The sequence below is a fragment of the Gallus gallus genome, chromosome 2 (assembly GCF_016699485.2).
Source record: "Gallus gallus isolate bGalGal1 chromosome 2, bGalGal1.mat.broiler.GRCg7b, whole genome shotgun sequence".
Lineage (NCBI taxonomy): Eukaryota > Metazoa > Chordata > Aves > Galliformes > Phasianidae > Gallus > Gallus gallus.
Window position 1 is genome coordinate 98876784 of NC_052533.1, and position 27514 is coordinate 98904297.

The 27514-nt window shown below is 37.9% G+C and overlaps 1 protein-coding gene across 12 annotated transcripts in view; it reads right to left on the bottom strand.

The window, feature by feature from the left end:
* The window catches only part of PTPRM (protein tyrosine phosphatase, receptor type M), a 458835-nt gene that overhangs the window by 321892 nt on the left and 109429 nt on the right, over window positions 1-27514 (bottom strand). Inside the window, exon 1 of one of the 12 annotated variants that reach the window (XM_040695588.1) lies at window positions 22569-22642. The exons of the other annotated variants lie outside the window; for them this stretch is intronic. Within the exon in view, the coding sequence (XP_040551522.1) occupies window positions 22569-22629 (61 nt within the window). The 5' untranslated portion in view covers window positions 22630-22642. Of the gene's footprint in view, window positions 1-22568; window positions 22643-27514 lie in introns of those variants that run through there. 12 annotated transcript variants of the gene reach the window in all.

Consider the following 27514-nt stretch of genomic DNA (forward strand, 5'->3'; position numbering starts at 1 on the left):
GTGAGGGTAAAGTCTCAAAGCAGTCAAGCTACTCTGCATACAAGCCACAGTCACTCAAGAAACACACTGGCAGCTAACTTGTCATGGTTTACAACTGCCTGGGAGTGCTTTTTGTTTGTTTGTTTTTCAGGAACTGTGCACTGCAGTTGGCAAATTTGGCATGAGACAACATTTTTGTTTGTTTTCATTTCTGTGAGATCCCTCATCTCATGTTTGGCCAAACACAATAAGGTCTGATAGCTCTACCAGACCTGGCAGCAGCTTCTGTGAGCAGCAAAAACCATGCTAGAAATTGTAAAAGCAGTAAACTGATTTATAAAAGCGACACACTGGATTTTTTTTAAAGCTGGCCTAATGTTTTTTTACTAGCTATAACATCTTCAACTTTTATGCTATGACTGGATCTCAGACATGCTAGAGCTTTGATGCAGACCTGTCTGCACCTCTTCTTTAAAGCAAATGCACCCAAAATACCAAACAGACTTTGAAGAAGCTGTTTTATTATAAGATGAACTTGAACAAGCTTTCTTCTGTTTGAAAACCTAGATTCTTCAGGTGAAAGAGATAAAATACAGACACTTGAAAACAAGCATCTTTTCTCCCAACCGTGTCTTTGCAACAAGGGCCATTTCCTTCAGACCTGCTTTTCACACCAGCAACTTTGAATAGCTCTACTTGTTCTCCCTTGGGTCAACAGAAGAATCTCCCCTTTTCATCATCTCTGGCCTGTCTTTGTGCCTGTTCCCCATTATTCTAAGAAACCCCTGCAAGTGCGAGCTCTCCAGTCAGCACATCTATCATTGACTACCCCGTTCTTCCCTGGAAAAGCATCACCCGCGGCCAGGTATTCTCAAAGAAGCAATCTTCCCCTCCCTTTCAAAGGACTGCACCTAACCGAAAAAACATGTAGTTACCAATGGCGGAATTTCATAGCATATAGCATGAATACAAAAACTAGTTTTACAAGATACCTTGCATCACTGTCTTATTTGTCACACACAGAATGACAAAACGTGCATGGAGGTTTTTTACACGTTCCTTCTGCTTGCAAGAAAATAGGATGGAGTCACCAGCACACACATGGAGAGCTGGCCTCATGGATCAATAGAGATAAAAAAAAAAACAGTGCCTTTACCTGCACTACTGTGAACATATATGACATTTGCACAAACAGCACGGACAGTCCCATCCTGGTCCTCCCCTCCAGGTAACAGAGACTGAAGTTCGCTAATGGCTTGTACTCCCTGGCCCACAGGCGCTGGCTCCAGACACAAAAGCCCTCAATGCTCACCATCCTGCACCAGTTGTTGGGACTCAAAACCTCTACACTGCCCCCTGGTTCGCCTGGCTTGAAGTTCACAAGTATTCCCAAACACACTCAAGAAAGAACATGCTCACACACATAAAATGGTTACAGAGAGGATTTAATAAAGCCACAGGGCAGAGTGCAGTGCAGCACCAGGCGTGGTCACACAAGAATACCAGGTGGTCAGCAATTCACCCTTGGTAAGCCTCTTTTATCCCTGCATCACTTTATTTTTCCATGTTGGTTCCTCCCAAACCCAACTACATCTCTGCCATCAGCCTCCACGTTAGAGGTCACACATGCAGTGAGGGTAGCAAGCAAAAATACCAAGCCATGTTTCCCATGATCCCTTTACTTATCAGATTTTATTATAATTTGGTATTCAAAGAACAAGACAGCTTCTTTTGTCACTGAATATAAATATCTCTTAAGCTAAATATCACATGCCAACAATTAATGCTATAGCCCAGGAAATCTCCTTTTGTAAGCACGCTCTCTGTTACAGTACAACAATATTAGTCTATTTTTGTAAACCATTCAACTATGCAATTCAGCATTCAAGTAGCAATACCCAGGAGATACACTGACATCAGTTTTAACATGTTTAAGGTGAGCTCCCAGGATAAACAGCTTACTCTTCAGGTAAAAGCTTTAGGGAAGTAAAAATAATAGCAGGGTGCGGGAGAACATGGGTTGACACCACGTGTTGACCTTACTGAAAAGGGCCATCTCCAAGAACAGGGTTAAGTGCTATTGGTACGCTTCTCCCTTCCCCGAGACAGGTTGAGAGGTTTGTTAAATACAGAGGTTAATACAAAAAGCTTCCCAAGGCCCAGAGACAGTGAGCTTTGCAGTTTTAAGAGAAATTCAATTTTGTTTCAGCTATAGGTTGCTGGGTTAATGTTTGACTAACGATCATAACTATGCATACACTGCAAAATTCTAGATTACCTCAGCAATAAGTTACTTTTCAGTTAAAAACTGACTGTCATTGTACTTTCTGCTTGTAGTTTTCCCTGGAAAAAGTAATGCCACCTGCCCGATTGCCTATTTCCCAACTACTGATAAAGGCAAATTGTCGCCATAACACTGTCAGGTGTGTGAAATTACTACCAAGGTGCTGCTCTGGTTTAGATTCTGCAGTAACAGTGTATGCAAATGCCATCCATCTTTTCATTTCCACTTCCAGAGGCACCAAATGCCTGACAGTTTGTCACAGTCCAGTAATACAGAAAACAAAACACTGATGTTGCCTACAGCACCAAATCCCACCACTATACAGAGCCTCGTGAAATCTTGTTTGACATATCAGTAATTTTAGGAGCATATTAGCCTCATGGGCCATTCTCTTAGTGGAGTAATTTACTCCTAGTTTTACGAGATTCCACAAAGATAACTCACAAGAAATCTACCTTATCCATGAAGACTAGGGCAGAATAAAAAAAAGGCACAAGCTACAATGCAGTGTTTAACCTTTTCTTTTGAATCAATGCAACCATCTTTTTCTCATTTGTAGATTCTTTGGAAAGCTCTCTTAACACGGACCATATACAGTATGAATTATTTTATTTCCACGTAAAAAATACTGCCGAGCAATCAGAAGTTCACAGGTCTAAGTACAACCAGAGATGTTTCCCTAAAAGATGCTTCTATTTTTGCTTTGCTTTTCTGAATCACTTAATGAAGCTACAAAACACAGAGGGTGGGCTTTTTCCCCCGCTAACCTGCAAATGATTTTAGATTAGCATTTACAGCATTTCCCCCCAAGGAAGCATTGCCGAGACCTTAGCTAGGGCTTGTGGAGGAAAACGTTCAGCATACGAGGGCCCGTGTTTGGCTGAGTGTCACAGCTCAGGACCTTGAGTCTCAGCCCCCACCAGGAAGCCCTAAGAGGCATCAGCACAAAGGTGACTGCCTGTCCTATGGCAACTCCAAGAGAGCTTATGCTTTAATGGAAAAGGTACCACACTTTCTCAGCTACACACATCAGCTATTTACCTTTTATTGTCTCACAGCAATCAGTGTGCACAGTCAAACCTATATTATAACAATTTAAAAAGCTTTAAAAATGCTATAATAGGATATGCAATTAGGGCTTGTAAATCACACAATGACAACAAAAACAAAACCTACCAAGTTTCAAAATCTTTTTTTAAATAGAATTTAACTCTTGTTTACATCAGGATCCATGTATGCATGTGAATATCTCACAGCTTGAAATCTAACAATAGTTGGACTTGCCCGGTACAGAAATTAGATACGCATTGCATCTCCATTCCTGGATGTCTGTCATTTTTTCTTAAAGCTTTACCACAGAAGCAGCTCATGTTATTTTCTAAAAATTGGTAGACAAAGCCTCGTTTGTCCTAGGCTTTCTCCTCCAGTGATTCCATTAAACTTAATGATGATAGAGACAAAAATGATGTATCTGAAGTGTTCTGATTTCTTCTTTCCTCTGTGACTTACAAAATCCAAAGCAAGTAAACTTACAGGGGCATATGTTACCAAGGGTCTATGTTACATGGCAGGGTTACAGGCTTACGTGACAGCATTTCAGGACATAAGTAATCTTATAAAAAAGAATAATAATTTAAGATATAATGATTTCAACTAAAGAATATAAGTTTCATTTTAATTCCACAAACTTGAAATCTCTAACGTAAAACCTGTTCCATAAAAAAGCCAGACAATTTTATGGCACTGCAGGAAAAAAAAAAAGGACTTTCTCTTGGCTATTTTATTCTGTACATGTTCACCATTACAGTAGAATCTATTTTTAAAGGCTCTTATCTAGAACAGATTACGTCACAGACTACATCACAAACAATGAATGCTGTGCAGGTTGCCACTTTATCTATGCTTATTTATACAATACTTTCCTTCCCTATGAAAACAGGCAGACATTCCAAACCATCTGAATACTGATAATGTGGGAATTTCACTTCTTGTTCTTTTAAAGAGACTTTTCCCAAGTCCCGCTTTTAAGTTTTGTACCACTGCAGCTATCTTCTATGTCCTTGTTAGCATCAACTTGGGTCCACCTTAAATACAGTAGAAAACATTCTGAAATTGTTTTAGCAGAATGCATAATGAAAATAACATACGTACTTATCTCAGAAAAATATATATCGTTAGGGTAAGGGGCTTTTTGTGTGTGCAGTCCCAGTGGGGATACTGCTCGATAGCCCTTTCTTCCTCATTCCAGTGTGCTGGAGATGCATTTGAAATATTAGCTTGGGCCTGATTCTTCACTGAAATAAGTGCTTCAGTTCTCATCATTCATGATCCCAGGAACTCAACTGTCACTGTGGAAAACGATGAGGTTGATGCTTTTTCAAAAAAGGAAAGCATAAGACTCTAATTAACCAAAAAGCTTAAGGATGTGCTTAAGAACTATTCAGAAAAGCACTTAGATATTTCACTTGACTTCGATGGGATTAAAAATTGAGACAGTACCTACATAATATTTCTGCACGACAACTTCTGTAGTCGTAACTTACAGCTATTGCAAGGGCCTGACGTTTCACACCCTCTTTAAAAAATGTTAATCGAAATATCATTGTCTTTAAGGATACAATTTTCAGATATACCCGATTCAGAAAACCTGGAGCTGATTTCATGAGAACTCATTTGTCAATAGAATACAGTACCTTAAGACAGCAATTTAGAAGCTGCAAGCTGGAAAATTATATTGGCACAAAAATATACTGCACGCATTTAGTAGAGTATCTGAATGAACTCTTGCCCCCAGAAGCAAGCGCTAATTAATTCAGCAAAACTCAGGCCTGAAACTACTTTTTGAACAGTATTTAGGCATTTCTCAGCAGACCTGTAGCTCCCAAATGAGTCAGAGTCAATGAGTCATGCCAAACCATATTCGGTGAGTGAATTGCATGGTGTTTTCTAAGAGAGCCTAGTGGTCCATAAAAACATTAAGGCTTGGTAAAAGTGATTAAGTCAAAAAGAGTCCGGACAACGCTGACTTAAACTCCTGAAAATTTTTATCAAGCCTAGATTTAATCTATCTGTTAAATATTAAAACCAAAATGAACAGTTTGAAATATGAATCATTCTGAGGCAGCAAGAAGGATAAATGACTGTTTTCAGTGCTGTCACAGGGGAATGTGTATTTACATGTATTTTAAAGATACTGTAGGATAAAGAAAAATGAAATGAAAAGATAACAAATACTCTGCCCTTTTCTTCTTTCACAATATTCTCCTACCTTTCAAGTTTCTAGGTTGAAATTTGGACATGAAAGCAGAAATGCCCTGATTTACACTACTCAGAAGAAAACTAGGGAATAAAAGTGGTGCTTTTAGATCTCCTTGTCCCTTTCTGCAATAAGTTAGGGCAGGTATCCCTCATGACACAAGCTGCTTCTCCATGCTGCCCACGGGGACACCTCTCCTCTCTGAGAACTGTTGTCCCAGTGGGGCAATTCCAACTCTCCCCATATTATGAATGTATGGTATACCCTTACACCCTCACAAGGCTCCCCTCTCCCACTGCTTTTAACTCTGAACTCCAGCTGCATCTCAAGACAGCATCTGAGAGAGAGCAGATCACTCTGCATCCCCTGACCACCAGAACTGCAGGGGCTGAAAAGGACCTCTGGAGATCAGTGAGTTCAATCCCCTGCTAAAGCAGGATCCCTACAGCAGGTCATCCAGGAAAGTGTCCAGGCAGATTTTGATTATCTCCAAAGATGACGACTCCACAGCCTCTCTGAGCAGTCTATTCCACTGTTCTGACACCAAAAATCATTCCCACGGCAGCTTTTAGAGCTGCTTGCTGGGTAAGCCTCAAGCCATCATATAAAGGTGCTGCTCTTTCCTTCCTCCTCCTGGGTGCAGTGGTGGGAGGACAAAGAAGCATCACACTGAACTGAGTCCCCCACTGGTCAGGGGAGATACGCCAGGAGTCCAAGGCTGCTCAAAGACTCAAGGGAGAGAGCACAGAGTCCGTATTTCCCCATGCAGTAGGAAAGACTCTGACTCAGGACAGGGGGATGAACTGGGTGGCAGCCAGCCCCTGCAACGTGCCCACGAGGCCGTCAGCCTACACTTAGACTAGGCAGGAAGGCATGGTTACATGCGACACACTCACTGCCTGCCCCCCTCCTTTCCTTCTCCACTCCTAGGATGTTACACATATCCCATTGACTTATTTACTTTTTTAAATGCCCCTTTCAACTCTTTCCTTTACGTAGGGGTTGTTGAAACGCCGCTGAGCAGCGGCCCTTGCTGGCACACCACCAGCTCCCTGTCCCCGTGCCAACACGCTGCAGCGGGGAGCTCAAGGCTGACCACAGCAATGATAGCTGCAGCAAGGCTTTAACACAAATGTTCTTTAACGTTTCTGCCTGTCACTCATCATTAACATGTTTCACATCGATAGCTTTCTACTTCTACCCCCTTATATTAAAAGCAAATTGCTCTGTACAAGCAGGCGGCCTTAAGCTAAGCCATGTATGTTTCTAGGTAACCAAGAAAACAAGCTATGCAGGAAACAGCCTTGTTGTAGGCATGCCATACCACTGACTAATGGCTCTGTATGGTTAACATTTAATTAAAAAATTAGTTTTTAAACTGACTTATATTTATTGTCTGACTGTAGTCTAGTTTGTTTGACTAAAATATGATCTTAAGTCTCAAGTCCATTAAATTTCCCTTCATTGTCTGCAAGCATGAATCATATTAATGTAATTTCTGAAATACTGCAGATCTTTTTTGTTATTTTCAAAGCCTGCTTCACATAACCAAATAAACTACACTTCAGTAGCATTTAATGAGACAAAAATCTTCAGAAATATTATGAAACATTATCATAATGAACCAGATTACATGAAAACATTAAAGGAAAATTGAAAATGCTAAAATGAATAATTGCTAGACTCAATTATCCTTTACAATATAATAAATACTTAGTGTTTCATTTAGACTACAACTTGGTGTCAAAAGCAGGAACACAAAACATACTGACATAAATTGATTTTCAGGAAAGTAACTGCATCACTTGGCTTTACCAAGAGACTATAGAATTCATTCCCCTTTTCCCATCTCATTTGCCACCTCCTCCTTTTGCCAAATACAATTATGTTACATAAAGGAGTTGATGAGTTGGCTACTAATAAGCCCCTTTAACCACCTTTTATGCAGATTTATTTTCAGAGATTTTCAGTTACCACTGACTTCAGTTGTTAGTTTCCCATTTAGACATCTTAATTTAAAAAAAAAACAATAATAATAATAATCTAAGATCACCTCTTTCAACGAAATCACTTCAGAGAAAACACATCAGTGGCGGAACATATTCAAAATGAAAGTTTAGTTTGTAGCCCAAATTTTTCTTTATTGGCTACAATCACAAGTACTACCCACAGTTATAATACTTAGCAAAGTTAAAAATAATACAGTCCCATTTTCCAGTGTACTTTTTGTGTATTAGACAGTACCTTGTGTATAGCAAAATCCAGACTTCAAGATGGATATATATATTCAAAGCAAAATGAGGATGGAATTGGAAAAGGAATACCAAAAAGGGAAACAAACAAAACTAGAAAAAACAAAAACAGCGATAAATAAACTTTTAAAAGTCCCTTTGGAAGTCAACTAGTTTTGAAGTAGATGACCTCTTTCCCAGCCTCCTTAAGAGCCCAAATTCCTAAGTTTCTACTTCAGAAAGGCAGAAAATAAACATCTGTCTTCTGTTCCTTCTTATCACCTACTGAACACAAGAGAAAAGTTGAGAATAGTCTACCAAAAAGCAAACACACACTTACATTAGCTGATGTCAGCAATCTTTTTCATATGTTATACAAGTACACGTTGTACAACTTCAGAGATTAGGGTTTAAGAACACATTGAGAACATTTGAAATAATATCCTTGTAAGCATATTTCTTGAAGTGTGTGGATACTTTAAACAAATATTTTGAAATGGCCCACTGAGACACAGAAGTTGCCATGTGAAGCACAACAAACAGCTATGTGCTGAACGCCATGTGGGCACAGTGCTATTTGTCAGGCTAATAAATCTGTGCACTTTTTCTCATTTTATTTAAAGTTCACACTGACTCATTAATTAAAAAAAACTGATGGAAATTAATCCTCTTTTTATTCTTTTATGTAAGTCTCTCTATTACTTGAAATGTAGTTATTTTAAAAGAAACAAAACTTTCCAGGTAGGCAGCAACATCCTCTATTTCATCATACTTAAACTCAATTTTCTGTGCAGATCGCAACTCAACAGATGTCACCATATGATGAACAATTAATAGTTAAATGAACACAGGCTATTCCTACACCTTGCTCATATTCTCATAAGGCTTGTCATGATACAGGAGGTAAAACTCACCAGGCTTTAACAGAATGTAAGTTAATTTCCTGAAAGAATAATGTAAGAGAGATTTTTATTAAATCCTAATTACTTCTACTTCATTATCACTTCAGTAGGTGGACTGGCTGATATCATTACTGTAATGGAGGTCAGTGAGAATGAATAAGTCCTCTCTTAGAAATATACTGCTTCTTCTCATCTTTTTATAATACTCTGTCACCTCTTCTAGTATTTCAGTAATAAATAACAGGGGTCATACTGGGAAAGTGAAAAAGCAATGACTGAAAAACGTCAACGGTAGACAAGCTCTTACTGTTGCATTGGAAGAAGCTTCTTCCAGAACCTCTTCTAGCTGTAGCGGCTGATAATACTGTTAATGCAAAGTAATTTAACTTCCACCTTGTTTGGCAGATGAGAAGAACACATAATGCAAAGTAATTTAACTTCCACCTTGTTTGGCAGATGAGAACACGTAACGAATCTCCTTGATTTCTCTGTAGTCAAGGGTGAAAATTCTGGAATGTGCTCTGTTGATGGCTACTTCAGGATCTACCTATAACTTAGCAAGTCTAGCTCAAGCAAAGAAAGAGGAATAATCTTGAACTCTTTCCTTCACTTTCCTATTCATTCAATGCATTTTAGAACGTAACAAGATCAGCAGCAAAAACTAACTGAAATGATTATGATTTATGAGCCTAGTTTCACTGATTTAAAAATCTTTAAACTCGATTAGAAAAATTGCTGTCTGGAAACATCCTGAGTGAACATTTCATCTTTTCATAACTACTGTTTTTCAATCCTTCACAATAACAAGTAAAGGAAGAAAGAAAGGCCTATTAAAAGAATCAAATCCTATCAAATTCCTTTAATTAACAGAATCTGTAAGAACTCCATATTTCTGTGACCAACTTCAATTCCAAGGGAATCAAGTTTTTGAATATAATATAGCTCACATTTTATTATTACTAATGTGAACCAACAATTATTTCTGACTTACAAAATCCAACTTAAAATTTTCATAATTTGCTTGCCTAATTCTTTTAAGTCTCTAGAGTTCCCTGTCATGCCACACTCTGTCCAAATATCCATCATGGATGTAATCTCATCAGTCCCTTCAGTTTCCTCCTCAGCATGTTCAATTCCCAGTATGAAACAACTCACTATCTTTACTCAATTATATCAGTTGAAAGAATCATAGAATGGCCTGGGTTGAAAAGGACCACAATGATCATCTAGTTTAAACCCCCTGCTATGTACAGAGTCGCCAACCAGCAGACCAGGCTGCCCAGAGCCACATCCAGCCTGGCCTTGAGTGCCTCCAGGGATGGGGCATCCACAACCTCCTTGGGCAACCTTTCCAGTGTGTCACCACCCTCTGTGTGAAAATCTTCTTCCTAATATCTAACCTAAACCTCCCCTGTCCCCCTTGTCCTATCACTATCAAGCCATGTAAACAGTAATTCCCCCTTCTGTTTATACGCTCCCTTTAAGTACTGGTAGGGAGTGCTCAGTACATTACCATGCTAATGAAGTAAATTGTTGAATTTTGTAGTTTCCTTCACCTTGATTCCTGATTTCTTAATGTCTATTAATGGCATCCATGACCATCAGAATTTCTAGAATATATTTTAAATATATACGTTCATGCTGTCCGGTTTGTCTTAATCTCGTGTCAGATATATTGCTGTAAGACTGACAGAGCCTTCAAACAGAATTCGGACTGTAAGGGAAACAATGAAAACAGTAACATTATTTGGCTAATATAAACGTGATCAGGATGATTTGCTATGGAAAGCATTCATATGCTTACATCCATCAGTTATCTATCTGCCAATTACATGTACTAATCTACATGAGAAAATTATCCTTTAGATGAACTAATTTTAACCTTGGGTTAAACAACAACTGTAATATTTAATATCTTTACAGTATCAAATTATTTTCTAACATAAAAAAAGTGATTGAGCCAAAACTTCAGCACTTCTGTTACACTCTGTAGCATCATTTTTATTTCATGGCAACTAAGAAGACTGCTTTTTTACTTTTCAAGAGTTATACACTCATTCAAATCAATTAAAAAGAAAGAAAGAAAACCTGAAAATGCTGAGGATTTTCCGAGCTGCTAGTGAAAACGTTGCCTAAGGGTCCTCAAACACCCAAAAAAATCACTACCAGGAAATTACTTTTTAATCAAGTACGAGGAAGAAAGCAGAAAATATTTTATTCCCTTCAACAGTACAGCACACTTTTAAAGACAGAAAACACTGTCCATACTTTAAGGGAGACGATGTCCCCAGAAATATGTAACATTTTCTAATATTTAGCTTATATCAAAAGGGAGACTGAAATTTGTATTTTTTTTTTCTGTATTTTATTGCTCCTTACAAATTTCTATCATAGAACATTTAATCATTCTGCTATCATTTACTAGTTTCCATCCGCTTCAGGTAGGAAAGCAAGTAAAGGTGAGCTACTTTCCCCCTTACACTACTCAACCTCAGTAAGGTTCCTAAAAACTAGACAGAAACCTGTAAAACCTGTAATCCTCAATCTTTCTCCAACTTCTTTTTTTTTTTTATGTCTGAAAGTAAGGGAAAAGGGGTACTTAGTACTACAATTACTTAATGGCCTTGATACTTAAGTAGCACCATTAAGCAGTATTTTAGGGCTAGATGTGTCTTGAAAGCACAGACAATATGATAACAGGGTAACATAAACATTCACTATTCTTAAAAATTACCTGACATTTTAACAGAAAAGCCAGTAGAAATAATTTTACTGAACAGTCTACAAAAACCTCTACATTTCTATATTTTTCCTGATCCTTCTGCTTTGTTTTGTAACAGAACCTCACGCAAACATTTTACAGCTTCTTGCCTCAAAAGAGACAAATTGATCCTAGGTAAGAAGGGATTCCAGTGTCTTGCAGATCACTGCCAAAGCCACTAGCATTTAAGATGAGTGTCCATGTGTACCTGCATACGGATTCAATCACTAAAACTGAAGACTAGGAAATGGAGATTTAGAGATTTCAATTGTCAAAGCAAATCTTAGCCCTTGAAAAGCAATCTGCATAACAAAGAGAAGCAAGGCATTTTTGCTGCTCCAATTATTCACACAGTAAAATGTAAGTGCTTAAGTTGACCTGGTAATATTTAGAAAGGAAAAAAAAAAGGAAAAAAGGAAAAAAGGAAAAAAGGAAAAAAGGAAAAAAGGAAAAAAAGGAAAAAAGGAAAAAAAGGAAAAAAGGAAAAAAAGGAAAAAAGGAAAAAAAGGAAAAAAGGAAAAAAGGAAAAAAGGAAAAAAAGGAAAAAAGGAAAAAAGGAAAAAAGGAAAAAAGGAAAAAAGGAAAAAAGGAAAAAAGGAAAAAAGGAAAAAAGGAAAAAAGGAAAAAAGGAAAAAAAGGAAAAAAGGAAAAAAAGGAAAAAAAGGAAAAAAGGAAAAAAGGAAAAAAGGAAAAAAGGAAAAAAAGGAAAAAAGGAAAAAAGGAAAAAAGGAAAAAAGGAAAAGAACTGTTGGCAAGTAACATAAGGTTACTAACATCATGCAAAACTGTAAAGAAAAACAATTCCAGACAGAAGCCCTCAAACGTGGCGCACTTGATATGATGCCCCATCTCTTGTTAAAGGTTAAAGAGGTGTATTTGGGCTCTCTGAAACCCAGGCACCTAATGAATGAGGATGTTTGCCAACTTTACATTAATATAAAGAGAAACTGTCTGAATAAGCTGACAGTTCCAGTGAGAAAAGTATGCAACAGGAAAAAATATATATCAACATCTGTCATCTTATCTGCATTGCTTCTAGGATATCTCTTTAGAGAAGCTGTCCATTTATGAGCGCATCTATTCTCTAAAACGCTTGTGTTTTATCAGAGGTTCTTTCATTAAGGCCATTATTAATTGCAATGGAAGTCTGAATTAAAAAATGGACAGTAGACTTCAAGTCAGCACTGATCTTTTAGAGTGGAAAACAATACATGCACACTCCTAGGAACCAGAGTGAGTACATCTCAGCTGTATCTCACACTCTGCCACTGACTTAATATCTCAAGTGAGTCACATAACTTCCCCAGGTCAATTAGGCTGCCTGTAAATTATGCGGGATACCACACAGACTCATGGTGCTTATGAGGCATTCAGTTCTACAAAAACATTTGACATTCTCAGATAAATACAAGTGCAAACTTTATTACTGCCAGTTAACCAGAGATTAACTTATAAGAGGGCAATCTACATGCTATGTGCCATTTGTGGTTATTTTCTCCCAAATAGTCATCAGTGAGAAAGGCAGTGTTCATCAAGGCAATCTTTTCTTTTCCTTTCCTTTCTTTTCTTTTCCTTTCCTATTTACAGGCCTGTACACTAAATATGCAAGGAGAAAAGCATGAAACAAGGACCATAATTGTCAATTCACACAGAAGAACTGAAACATAAATGGGGGTGTAGCATCTACAAAAATGAGATTCAGGATTCATACTGTACTGGAAAGCTAAAAAAAAAAGAAATACAGTAACATTTTACTATTACTGTGTCCTTGCTTAATTTTTTTACTTCCTGAAGAGAAGAATCATACTATATGTAACACTGACTCCAAACATTACCAAAGAAACCTGCTTAAAATACTGACAAAATATGGAATAGCTCATGCTTACTGTCCGAGTTGTACGTAACGCAACACAAGCTAGAATAACATGTAAAAAACTTTTCAGGGGTTATTTTCATAGAATCATAGAATCCTTAGAGTTGGGAGGGACCTCTGAAGGCCATCTAGCCCAACTCTCCTGCAATGAACAGGGACACCACAGCTCCATCAGCTTGCCCAGGGCCTGATCCAGCCTCGCCTTGAAAGTCTCCAGGGACTTTCTTACATTTCATTCTTAATATATATATCTAAGAAGCAGCACTACAACATTAACTATTACATTGACTGCATAGACAACTAGGTTCATAATATATACTACTTATGTTTACATTTTCCAATGCAACCCTATAAGTGCAAAAATATTAAAAGCATTAAATCGTAGACATCTAAGGAACATGATGGAGTTTGGATAACTGCTCATAAGAGAGATATTACACAGAGTGAGAGAGAATACCTGCTAATCAACAGGAGGAAACAAATGAAGATAATATTTAAAACATTTTGGTAGCATTGACGACCACTGAATTTAGTGGTACTTCTCACAGTTGTTACATAACAAATATGTTCACAGGATCAATATACTTACCTGCCTACGCTTACACTGAACACGCACAGATCTAGCAAACAGCATTTTAAGATAAATATACATGGAGGACTGTATTTCTTTAGTAACCTACATGTGAATCTTCCAGTAAAGCTGAAGATTTAATCACAGCACATCAAGACAACTATGCACTCTTATAACTTTGATAAGGATGATGACTAAAATCTCTCATTTCTCTTAAGTGTCCAATTCCAGGTGTGGGGGAGAAATACAGTCCACTTCAAAACACTGACAAACTGCTTTGGAGCATCAAATAATTTTTCTGAAAAGCAATGTGAATACTGCTTGATGCATCACTCCACAGGTGCTTATGATTTTTATTGGAATAAGATTCTCATTTAATTTAAGTCCAACACATCAATACAGAAGTTCTTGGTGGAAGATATTAATATATACGGTGAATGATGCACCATTTGGAAGCAGCAGCTACCCTAGAGATCAAAATTAGTCTATTTCCTTATTAAGAACACACAGATTAAAGAAAACCCACATTTCTTAGTCAATCTTTCCTTGTAGCATAAAAATACACAGAAACTCCCCTGCTACACAAGCTTTTTCGGTTCTTACACAGCAAAGAGAAGTTGGATGAGGTGGCACAAACAAGCAGACAACTGTACTTGTACATCGACATGAGGTGCTTAGGAAAGGGGAAGGAAGAGGGGCTAGGAAACATTTCTTCTCCAGAAGAGTGGTCAGATACTAGAACAGGTTGCCCAGGGAGGTGTTGGAGTCACTGTCCCTGGAGCTGTTCAAGAAACATTTAGATGTTGAACTAAGGGAATGGTTTAGTGAGGAAATATTGGTGGTAGATGGATGGTTGGACTGGGTGATCTTGGAGGCCTTTTCCAGCTGTGGCGATTCTGTGATTCTATGAAGATGGCACAGGCCATGATGAAGAGAAGTGCTTAGGTCAGATGGCCTCCTGAGGTCCCCTGTCACCATGAATTATTCAATGAGTATTGAGTGATAGACAGCTATTACTCACAATTTCCAATGGTATCTTGAAAAAAACTCACATCAAACAGCACCAACATTCATTCTTACAAGTTACAAATGCAATTTCAGTTTTAGACAAGAGACAAAAGTTCTGTGAGCACATACAGTTATAAACACCCCCTCATAACTTTGTTTCAGTAACAGTATTGGCAATTTTGTGGACCTGAAAATGTTAAGAAATAAATTAGCTGCACTACTAAGGCTTCTCAAAATACAACCTCCCAAACAAAGAATAGCCCTCCACTCCTCTACACATTATTCAGTACAGAAAACAAGTAATGTTTTGAACCTACATGACTCAAAACACAACATTAACTATGAACCTTCTCGGCTAAGCTCTCCTTTTCTAACCTCACCCACACAACAAAGGGAATCTCCTTCATGTGTTTTCCTGAGGGATCTGTAAGACTGTCTTTATGTTGGAAAGAAAAGCTCTGATGATGACGGGAATAACTGAAGTGATATCCAGAACATCGCTAACACAGACATCTCTGTAACTGACCCTTTAAAACTTCTTTAAAATACCACAGTGGTGTTTTAGGTTCATCAGCAAAAGCAAACTTAAATACTTTCACTGCATTTTGAATATTTGCAGTACAACAGCTAGAGAGCCACTTCTACATGAATTTAGGATCAGAAAGCTGGCAGAAAACATTTACCATTATTCCAACAGTTGCTGATCCTTCATCTACTGTAAGCAAAACCTTTAAGTCCCTCTTAGACTTCATGCTTCTGATAGATCAAAAAAACCAACCGAGGTCAACTGATATGGTCTGCCTTCAAAACAGAAAAAAATAGCTGTGTGGTCCATCTCTTCTCTTACGAAGGATGATCTCATAGCAAGGGAAAACAGTAGCTGAAAGCATAACGTGATCCTGGAAGGCTTCTAAAGGCCGGAGCTATAGCACCCCATGTCAAAAGGAGAAAGGAAGATATTTCAGGATTAATAAGGTGGACTCATTTGACAGAACTCGGGAAGGCCTTATTTAAAGTTGAAATTGCTTCAGCAAAAAAAAATACTGGAAAAAAGGAGGAAAAAAAAGCTCTGGGAATATTAATGTGCATTAGCCTTGATTGAATGTTAGCAAACAGTCTTCCAAGATCATAGTGGATTTCTGAAATGCCTCCTGCCCTACAATTTTTATTTTTTTTTTTCCAGCAGCTATCGACCACAGAACATACAAACCAAAATACAATCTTCACCTGCTTACCTGGCACAGATCTCTGGCTCCCACCACAAGATAAAAAGGATAACATTTATTAACTGGAAGGTGTCTTGAACTAGACTCTGCAGCAGAGTGTAGATGGACAGAGTGCTCAGTGAAACAGCCCAACACCAATAGAATCAATCCAGTACATACAATGACACGGTAAAATGAGTACACACTTTTTGTATATACTGGTAGAAACTGTAATACAGCTCAGCCTCAAGTCAGACAAAATGCACTACTTTAATCCATATATGTCATGCAAGCTCTAAGTATGTTGTCCAAGCAGCTGCCATCAGGGAGTTTTGTTTTATTTCAATACAACATTTATCTTCCAAAAGATATTCTATAAGTTTCCTTAGAAATTTCATTCTTTTGTTTTTGTTTTTTTAAGTTCACAAGAATATTTAAGGCAAAATGCTTTTTGATATAATAACAAAGAATGTACCAAATAAAGAAAAACAGTAATTATACTTCTAATTACTGTGCTATAATTAACATGTCTTGTACAACAAACTTCATAATTGTAGACAAAGAATACCCAATGAGGGCAAAACTTTGTGTCATCTGCTGCTATTCACACTTAATTAGCAATCAAAAATTGCAGAAAGATTCCTCCCGTTTCTGGAAACATGCTTTTTCACAATTTAACCTTGACATGGGAAGAAGCATGTGCTATGAAGCTTGCTATCAAGTACTGAAGAATGCCTTGGAATAAGGCAGACTGTAACATCATTTATCTCGAATGTAAGCAACACATCTGTGTGCTTGGAAGCCAAGTGAAATGGAATCTCTTCATGTGTTTATTTCAAAGCTGAGGCAACTATCTTGCTCAGAATATCCTGTGGCTCAGCAGATGTACTGAAAATAATCAATGTGGTTATATCCAATTGTTAGTCAGGCCTTCTGGAGCTGGAATGCATGCAGCCATAAATATTAATGTGTGCGCTCTTTTAGACCTATCTTCAAATGATCCATCAAATTTTCTGTAAATGAGGAAAAACATAAAAGGAACACATTTTAATAGGCAAAGGAGAGTTCCAGCAACTATTAAGTAAAAAAGGATATCCCAGAATCCTTTAAGGAATTTGACAGTCTGTGCTTCCCTGGACTCTGCAACACTGATATGTTAAAATGCAGTACATCAGTAAAGCTTTAGTTAGGAAATAGATCTGTGAACAGTAATAATAAGCAGTAAAAGCATCCTGAGTTGGAGGTAGCACAGAGAAATTTGGCACAGGGTAACAAACATGACAGCTGGCACAAAGACTAAAGACTATGGCGAGCATATTCATCAGAATTTAGAGAATCACTATGAAGACTTTACGACCACAAAAATGTCATGTACAAAACTTAAAGCATAATGAAAGGACAATTAAATTCTTATAAATAAGTACACTTTCCCAACAAGCATTATGGCACACAAACTACAGAACGGAACAAGAAGAGAATGTGGGGTTTTGTTACTTCAGCAATCTCCAAGTAACAAAAATGAACAATCCCTTTGGCAATTAAGTTTTGCTTTCCTTATAGAGCTCTTGTTTAACAATCCTAACCAAAAAAAGAAAAAAAAGAAAAAAAAAAGAGGGACTTTTGTTAGGTTTTGACCTTACAGTCATACAGTCATATTGAAAGTCTCTCAAAATGCAAAATAAATAAACAAATAAACAAAGCTAAAATAAAAAAAGGAAACACACAATGTGCAGCTTCATGATAAAAGAGGTCACTTCAAGATAAAGCAGTCTACCCATCAGCACACAAAGCAGTGGCCTGAAGTTACATAAATTCAGAAACACTTTTCTTCTCAATGAAAACAAAATTCACCATCACTGAAGGAAACCAGATAACCTGAGATAATGCAGGAGGATTTTCTAGATTCCCTTACACAGGAGGGGCTCTATTTGTCAAACACAAAAGATAAATAACAGTGCTCTAGTGGCTGAAGCATCACTACGGTATCAATTTTATTTCTGTATTGCAGGTGGAGAATGAGTTTTTCCAAAACAGTATTTTCCCCCAGATAACAGCGGTATGAGTAAATAGAAGATCTCAGGGGATTTCTTTCCTGAAATTTTAAAGTCAAATTCATTAGCGGGAAAGAAAACCACAGAACTTTTTATTTATGTCTGGATAATTTCACATGTGCATTGCTAGACATCTTCCAGGAGATCTTTATTATAGATTTCAGATCCCAGAAGCAACCCACTGGAAGATTTTTTTTATGACCATTTGCTGCTGAGTCAGAACATCACTGCTACTTAGTGAAAACAATCTCTACAGGTTGCAAGGGGGAATGACTTCATAGAAAATGATGCATCTAACCTAAATCTCAGTACTGTATGAAGACAATGTCAAGTGCATTTCTGATGCATCCAGCTTTAAACGGAGGTACAGAATGGAGATGAAGAGGAGGCTGTACAAAGTTACCTGACATGGATCACAGAATCACAGGATGTCACGGGTTGGGAGGGACCTCAAAAGATCAACTAGTACAATCCCCTGCCAAAGCAGGGGAGACACCCAGATTAGGTCACACAGGAATGCATCCAGGTGGGTTTTGAATGTCTACAGAGGAGACCCGGCAAGTTCTCTGGGCAGCCCATTCCAGCATTCTGATGTACACCACCAGAGGAATACCATCATCCGGCTGGTGCTGTGCACCTGCAAAGACTACATCTAATGCAAACTCATTTTATACATGTGAAAGTCCTAATGATTGACTTCAGTGGTGAATAAACACCATATCCAACGTTTTTGGGCTTTTTTTTTTTTTTTGCTTCCTTATAGATTTTCAGAGAAAGCAAAAATGGCCTCAATATTTTATGTTAAGATAAAAGTATAGTTAGAGGTAGACACACTAAAACAATTAGCAGAGGCAATTTAAATTCAATAGGCACTTTAATATGCCCTTGGAAAATACAGTTTATTCTTACTGTAACTAATATAATAAACTTCTTATTTTATAATTGTTATTACTGATATGCTAAAAAGCAAGGCGGAAAAACTGCCATGCTCTCAGTAAAGCCGCTTATATTTTGCAAGCCATGGGAGTAAAATGCCTGAATGGGTATTTTTCCACAAAAAGTAATTTCCACAAACAACTTTCCGCTCTCACAAATACGCTTCACGCTAAAATTAAACATGGCAAGCAAAACACCACAGCACAAGTAAGACCAAAATTTCATTGCTGAAAGATAACTCATCTCTTTATACACGTGACATCAATTTATTCCACGGCAAAATTTGAGGCTCACAGGAAGCTTATTTTTGGTGTGTACAGAACAAAATAGGACCCCCATCAGCCCAGCCAGGGCCTTTTGAAGGCTGCTGCATTTCATTTGTTGAGGGGCAGTCTATTAACAAAACCTTGTAAGGAAAGCCAAGAACTATCTCCTTTGAGCAGTGCTCTGAGCACATAGGTTCGGCATAAAGGAGCCTCTTTCTCAGATTCTTGCTTTCCTCTCTTTTTTCTTTTGTGGTGTTCAACACATGAAAAGAGAGAGAATATATTAAGGATCACTGTATGTTTGATATATTGCTTGTGCAACTGCATGAGACAGACATTTTGGGGAAGAACACATAATTCATGAGCTCAGGCTGGAACCATGAGACACAACTGCACACATACCAGGCACTTGGAGAAGCCCTCTTATTTACCAAGCAACTTATACAATGTTTATGTGCTTCCAGGAATAGGTAACAATGCTCCAACAGTATAATTCTGTAGATGAGTTTCTACAATCATTGTTTGAATTCACGCAACTTAATTCCGCTCACTGCTGTGGCCTTCTAAGTGCTCCTAACTATAGGTCTTACTTTGACCCTCTTCTGCTCCGAAGGAGTCTGTGATGCTGGGAAGAGCCAAATGCCACAGCAGCAACAAATGAACTGTGAAGGACAGCCATGCTCCAGCAGGAACCAGAGTAACCCAAGAATGTGCAAGTATGGGGAAACTAGGAACTTGAAACTGGATGAAGGACATTCCTCCCCTCTAATGTAATGGGGAAATGAAATAATAGAGTTTTAAGGAACAATACAATCACGTTTCAACTTCATGTAATATGATGATGTATGCAGTTACTGCTGAGAAAAGTGCATCTGTAGCTTCCATGCTCTAACATGAATATGCACGCACTGAGAAGTGCTTCTTAAATACACATCTTGTGAGAAGCACAGAACTGTGATCAGTTGATGCTTGCAATTATCAGAAATATTTGATGTTATTAGCTGCTGAAACATTATGACTTCGATAATGATGTGCACCTGTTTCTCTCATAATTAAATGGTTGTGTACATCATTAAATTTTCAATGAGGTCCAGACAGTATTTTTTTTTCTTTGTGCTACTGAAATGCAGTTGATTAGAAATGTTGTGACTTCTCGATGAAGAACGCATTATTTCAGCTAGTGAGTGAAATAACTGTATGGCTTTAACACTGGTAACAAAAGTACCAAGCTCTTTAATTCAGCTCACGGAATTCATGAAAGCCTTTTAATTGTTTCTACTTTGACTCCAGATTCTGCAAACATGTATACAAGGGAATTAAGGCAGCGTCTGGTATTTTGGAAAAATTGATTGTATCTAATAGAAGAGAATTTAAATTCAATACAAAACAAAATCCATTCATTTTACTTGTACACTAACCTAGCTCCACAGCCATATTTGCCACCTGACATCCACGACTCCTCAACAAGGGAAGCGAAAGTCTAAAAAGCGTAGACATGCAGAGAGACGCAGTTTTCTTTATCTCTGCCTTATCCTTCCGAGTAACTTCACCCCAAGGAACAAGTACTCCATGAATTACAAGTTTGTCAAACGGCTTTTCAATGAAGCATTTAATGACCTGTGCCTCCAACCAATGATTTTCTTGCCACTGTTACTACAGTCAACGATCAAGCTGCTAACAAAATGCAATCAGTCATCAAAGCCAACTTAAGTGCTGCGAGAAGGGATGAAAACATCTCCCTAAATATAATATAAACTATAACTACCTCTTTAATTTCACCAAAAAGGCTTAAGATAATATGCCAAAAAAAAAAACCCCACCAATTTCTTGTAGAATCACATTTGCATTCCTGAAGAAGAGTGATGGAGTTAATCTCCAGCTCACCAGCATATTAACTGTGGCAATGACCACGTTCTCATCATACAGAAGAACTGTCTTTGAAGACAAACTACTAACTCAGGAAATAAGTGGTCTTGAAATGGAGGCAGTCACGTTACACTCTTTAAAGCCTATAGATGCAAGGAAAGGTTTTGATCCACTCTTTATTAGTTTCTAAAGGGCAGGACGGATGAAAAGAAATCTAATGGGATAAGTATGAGACTGAAAGAAAAGCCCTGAAGACTGCAAGAAATCAAGAGGCTTTCTTTTTTTTTTCCAGTAGATTAATTACTAAACAAGAAAAAGCTTACTTAGGAATACTCTGATTATTCCCCTTCCTCCTGATCTTGCAATGCAGTGAGTGCAGCTCCTAGAGGAGAATTTTCTGACTCACTGTTTATTCACAGTGCTCATCGGTGTTTTATTGGTCACAGCTTTTCTCAAACTAGCTAAGTAATTTCACTGTCCAATAGGAGAAAAACAGGCAGACAAACACGCACAAAAAAAATGTACTGTGCCTTAATGCAGGTCTGATGAAACTGGAACAGAAGCTGCAGCAGTTTCAATGAGATACTCAGGGCAGTGAAGGTACAGTAACAGCCTTCAGCATTGAGTGAGTACCTAGGGACCCCTACACTAAAGCTTGTGCTACTTCATTTCTATTGCTATGAGGTCCCAAACTACCTAGATTAAAGCTACTGAGGTACATTTGCATGTCTCAGGCATAGCCCCAGGAAATAAGATTTACATTCTGTGTGGTCTCTTCTGAACCAAGAGCGCCCACCAGAAATGATTTTTTTTTTCCAGACAATTCAAGCCAAAAAACATCAGCTTATCTGACAAAGACAACTGTCTTCAGTCCCAGATAAAATACCTCTATCATTATTTACTGCCTATTTCCACAAGAAACACTTTCTCCCTCTCTCCTGACAGGATTCTCCTACCTCATCTGAAAGAGCTCCTCATGAAGGCTCCATGGAGGGCAGCAAACACACAAACAAAAGCACAGTTAGGCAGCATACTTCTAATTTAGCAGGGAGGTCTGGAACAAGGCTGATGCACTTAACCAGCAGGATAGTGGCTAGCACTGTGGTTGGAAGTCAGGAGAGAGACTGGGCTTCCAACGTGTAACAGTAAAACTGCACTCCTAAACATTTTTATTGTCAAGAAATCTATTTCAAAACCAGCTGTGGTATCTGGTTTATCACATTACCTGCTTCTCAGCATATATTACTGCACGTGTTATATATAACCTCAGCAGGAAAAGTGTAATCAAAGCGAGGTAAACGAGTTAGGCTGGAAGGCTTGCTTAGCAGCATGCAGCACTATGCAGTGTTACACAGAGCACCCTCAGCTGTCAGCTTTACCTTCCAGGTTGCTCTGAGAATACTCAGGTTTAATGAGCAGTGAATTCCACAGACCTTTCATGTAAGCTCCATCTGACTTCTGTGGAAAAGAAGAATTTCTCAAAGACTGAAAAACAGCTTATAACTTATCTTCATTTACCAGTCAAACATTAATAAAATCGACAGCTATGGGTGGATTCTAACATATCATCTCCCACTCACTTCCACCAGTTGCAGCATGGTCTCTAATTTTGTCCACAAATATCAGATGGCTACCGCAATGCAAAAGATAAGGAGGTTATTATTACACTCTTCCTGGTACAGTACAGTTGCTATAAATATTACAGCAGGCCAGCTGCTTGAAATGAAAATCTGGAAGACTTAGACCTTGGGCATCACCTCACAAAACGTGCTGTTTGTATGCAAATACTTCGTTTCACAAAACTAGAAAGAAAATGTAAAACGAAAGTCATATGTAGAAATCATCTACTACAAAAGATTAAGCACATTAATCTCACCATTTTACCCAAAATACTAATAGGCATGCAGACAAAATGCATTCAAGTAACTTGTCAAGCAAGCTAGGAACGGTGAGAGTGATTCAGATTCAGCAATTTTGACACCGATTCATCGTTTATTTCCCTCTGCAAGAACTCTGTATGCACAGTACTTCTAATAAACTTAGGATTTGGGTCAAGTGCTGAAATCTCTAAGGCAGGTCAGAAGCTAAAAATGACTCTGAGATTCAAATAAGTCATCACAACAAGCAGTACCTGCAGCATAGCTGGTGGCATTACCTTGGTTGTTGAACATACCTGTTAAGGGCACTATTTGGTACGTTTTTAAAGTAGTTGACTCATTCAGTGCTTGCACTGTAGCCATGGCAGCACAAAGCTGGCTGGATCTGTACTCAGGTGGTTTGCTTGAGCTGACCTCCACGGTGCTCCATATTAGCAGCAACTGATACCAGCTTATGCAGCTAATTAGAAACTGACTCTAACATGTCAACACACACTGCTTACAAAATAGGTATGCATGTTCTGAGAGTCTGCAGCTATCACCTGGGCATGCAACAAAATGCCAAACATTCCAGTATCAGAGGTCTAGAAAAGCCTACAAAAGTACAATTGGAACGCAGTAAACAGGTGTAACTCCCAGTACTTGGCAGTAATTTATGTTACTTCTGGATAGCACTCAAACAAATTTGAGAAAAGCAGCTACTCAGAGTAACCTGGGAGAAACAGCCTTCAATAAAAATCAAACTGAATTCTCTATTATGCAAAAGTAAATAGAACAAAACCGTCCCCTATAACAGAAGAACACGATACAGTGCTAGAATGTATTTAATGATAACATCTCCATCACACTGTTAAGTCAAACCAACATAACTTTGTAGTGAGCTGGGGGTCAGCCTCTTCTCTTGTGTAACCAGTGATAGGACTAGAGGGAATGTCTTCAAGCTGCACCAGGGGAGGTTCAAGCTGGACATTAGGAAATACTGCTTCTCTGAAAGGGTGGTCAGGCACTGGAATGGGCTGCCCAGAGAGGTGGTGGAGTCACCGACCCCAGTGGTGTTCAAGGAACGTTTGGACATTGTACTGAGGGACATGGTTTAGTGAGAACCATTGGTGACTGGTGGATGGTTGGACTGGGTGATCCTGGGGGTCTTTTCCAACCTTGGTGATTCTATGATTCTATGAACTAGCCAATTGATCACTAAGATTTATCTTTTTATAGGTATCACATCCCTTCTACACACAATTAAATAATAGTGTACGTTTTTCATACAACTGTTTCAGATTCTATAGTACCAAACACCACTTCATAGTAGTATCTTGTTTTATGGAATATCTGCTTGCTACACATATCTGCTAACTAAAAGGCCATCTTAAACAATTATATATATAAACATTATATACATTATCTGCCGACACTGCTAAGCAATTAGCAACACTAGATATTCAGGATACAAATAGGTCATTCAAAAAAAATTAAATATAGTCACTACAATTATATATTATCATCTCATAAAGCTTGAAAAGAATCCTCATCCCGGCTTTGACCAGCACTATATCAAACATTAAAGTCTTCACTGCTCAAAACCTCCTTTCAATCCACTGAATGGCGGCAGTCTGTGAAGATTTGATTTATAATTGATTTTGAACTGTTCTAAACTGAATGAAAGGCTGATGCCCGTGACTCATTGTCAGCGCAGTGACATCCCTTTGGTGATATCAAACCAACAGCCGATGGAAGAAAAACGATGCTACTGTTCCTTGGAAATCAACTGGAACTGTGAAATACTGTAGGAGGATTTTACATCTGAACACAGTGTTTTGCAACAGAACGAATACTTAGACATGAGCAGAAACTATTTTCAGCAAACTGTGTGTAGAGCTGACTCTTGACGATATCTGCATTTCTCACAGCAATCTGTGAGATTGTTTGCATCACTGTCAGTGACAAGACTCATCATAAATAAACACAATGCACATCTCAAAAATACTAATTTTAAGTTTCAATTCTTCTGTTATTTTAGTTGTGTTTTGCTTTGGAGGAGGTGTTTTGGTGTAGTTCTGTGCTTTTTTTTGTTTGTCTGTTTTTTTAAACTCATCTGAGCTTTCTCTGGGTAATGAATAGGGTAAGAGCTGACAATTCCAGAAGATCTAAGTCACCTGTTTCACAGCTCTGGTCCCGCATTCTCATTCTCTTAAGTGAGAACAACTGGCATGCAAACTGTGATCAGGAATCTAGCATGCATGCATGTATGTGTACATATATACATATATTTATGTACTAATTTAATCTCCAGCTCACACATCCTTGTTTTATTCTTCTCTCCACACTTCATCCAACACCTCCACTGCTTTTGGTTCTTCTCCCTTTCTAGGATAGAACATATGTACCTGCGCTACTCTGACTGACTGTCAGATAACAGAGATAGTGCCTCTACAGCAGTCTCACACACTCAGCGTGCATTCTGAATTATCATGTAAAGCAAAACACCACTCTGTGGGAACACCACAACTCCAAAATGCTGCTAGGCCATGATGAATTTGACTGTACATGATCATAAATGGGCTTACAGAGTGACAGCGCAGCTGGCAAGATTCAGAGAAAGAAATTACCATCTGGAGAATCAACTAAAATAGAAATGCAGGAAGAAAAGCTCCAGTGGACACTTTATTTTTATTTACATTATCATAGAATCTCAGAGTGAGAACTACTCTATAAAAAGAAGATAAGACAGAGTAATTAAAGGGGATAATGAAACAGTATTAACAATGGGAAGGGAATTAGGCATTTTTGTTTTTTAACAGACCTAATGGCAAACTGAAGTATTAAGAACAGTGAGATAGTCACAGATAAACACAAATATATAGGGACCGCCTTTCAAATGATGAGGCAATACTAAGGAAAAAGACCTCTTCCTGAAAATTCAGATGGTGAAGATTGGCCATCGTGTTGCAGAGAAAGTAAAACAGGTATATGCACACTAATGTCAACATAAGGCAAGAAAGGAGGTGACAGAAAGAAGAGAGGTAAGTAGCTCATGTTTGATGCTGAGCAGAAAGAAACTCAAGTGGAAATAAAAAAAAGCAGCTTTGGAAAAGGAGTCTTTGCAACTGCTTTCCAAATACAAAGACACTGTTTGTAGATATCCCTGAAATTACCCCTGGTTTCTTCATACCGAAGCCACTTTTTTCTTTATGAAGAATTTCATTTTTCTTTATGAAGACATCTTTACTGGTCTACAGCTAGAAAGGTTACAGTTAGATATTGTAAATTTGTATTATATGCACAAATTAACATTATTGTGCATGCTTTAACTATCCTACAGGTCAAGGTATGATAATATTAATAAGGGTTTCCAGATTATATTTTTGAACAATACCATAAATACATCCTTGGAACAGAAAGAAAAGGAGAAAGATGAACTGAGGAAAGAGAACTGCCAAATTTCCTACAGCAGTTAGTCCAGCTGGCACACAAGACCCTTAAAACAGAAGAGTAGATTATCCAGCCTCATTCAATCCACACAAATATACACATGTCGTTCTTTTCTTGGTACATTTTCAGACTAGTACTGCTCACTAAAGGTCATGACTACACTTATCAAGAAGATTAGGGAGCTAATGTCCTGCTTACTTTAGTAAGGATAACCTCATATTTCTACTGCAGAAACAATCCAAAAAGGGTTAAAGCTCAACATACTGAACACTTAAAAAAAACTTAAAAATACTTTTTTTTTTAAATATAATTCACCAATTTTCATCCAAAACCACACCTCAGAAAGAGCTATTAATATTCAATAAAATATATAGTGCGCGTATGCACATATGAATGCTATATGACATTACTCTCTCACTGAAATAAACATATAACACCAAAATATTTATCAAACTTAAGTACAGCACCCCTCAACAGTCTTATGTGGATTAAAATAGGTCAGATGCCATAACTAGTGTACTCGCTCCCCACAGTCACAAAATTATATAAAATAATATATACTGATGCCAACTCACTCACTGACACATTCTCTGAAATTAGGAATGTTATGTGCATTAATTTGTTCAACTGACAAGGGACTCTGGAACTGGGAGTACTTGTTTCAGTCTAATATTACAACACTGTTGCATAAAGCATTTTGTTTTCAAGCCAAGCATTCCCCACAAAACAGTAATTTAAGGCATTCTATTCATGATTATCTGAAGTTGTTTTTCCTCAAATACGCAGCTCAGAAAGTGCTTACAAACTACTTGGAATCTTTCTTTTTTTTTTTTTTCCTCAAGTGTATCACATAACTCTCTGGCTAAGGTTAACTGAAAGCTAATTAAAATCATTAAGATGATGATTTGAACAGGAACAGGAAAAATACTGTCTGAATGAAACGGAGAGAAAAATTAGATATTACTTGACTGAATCATGCCCTTAGAAAAAATGCTTCTCCTTTACAAAAAGGAAAA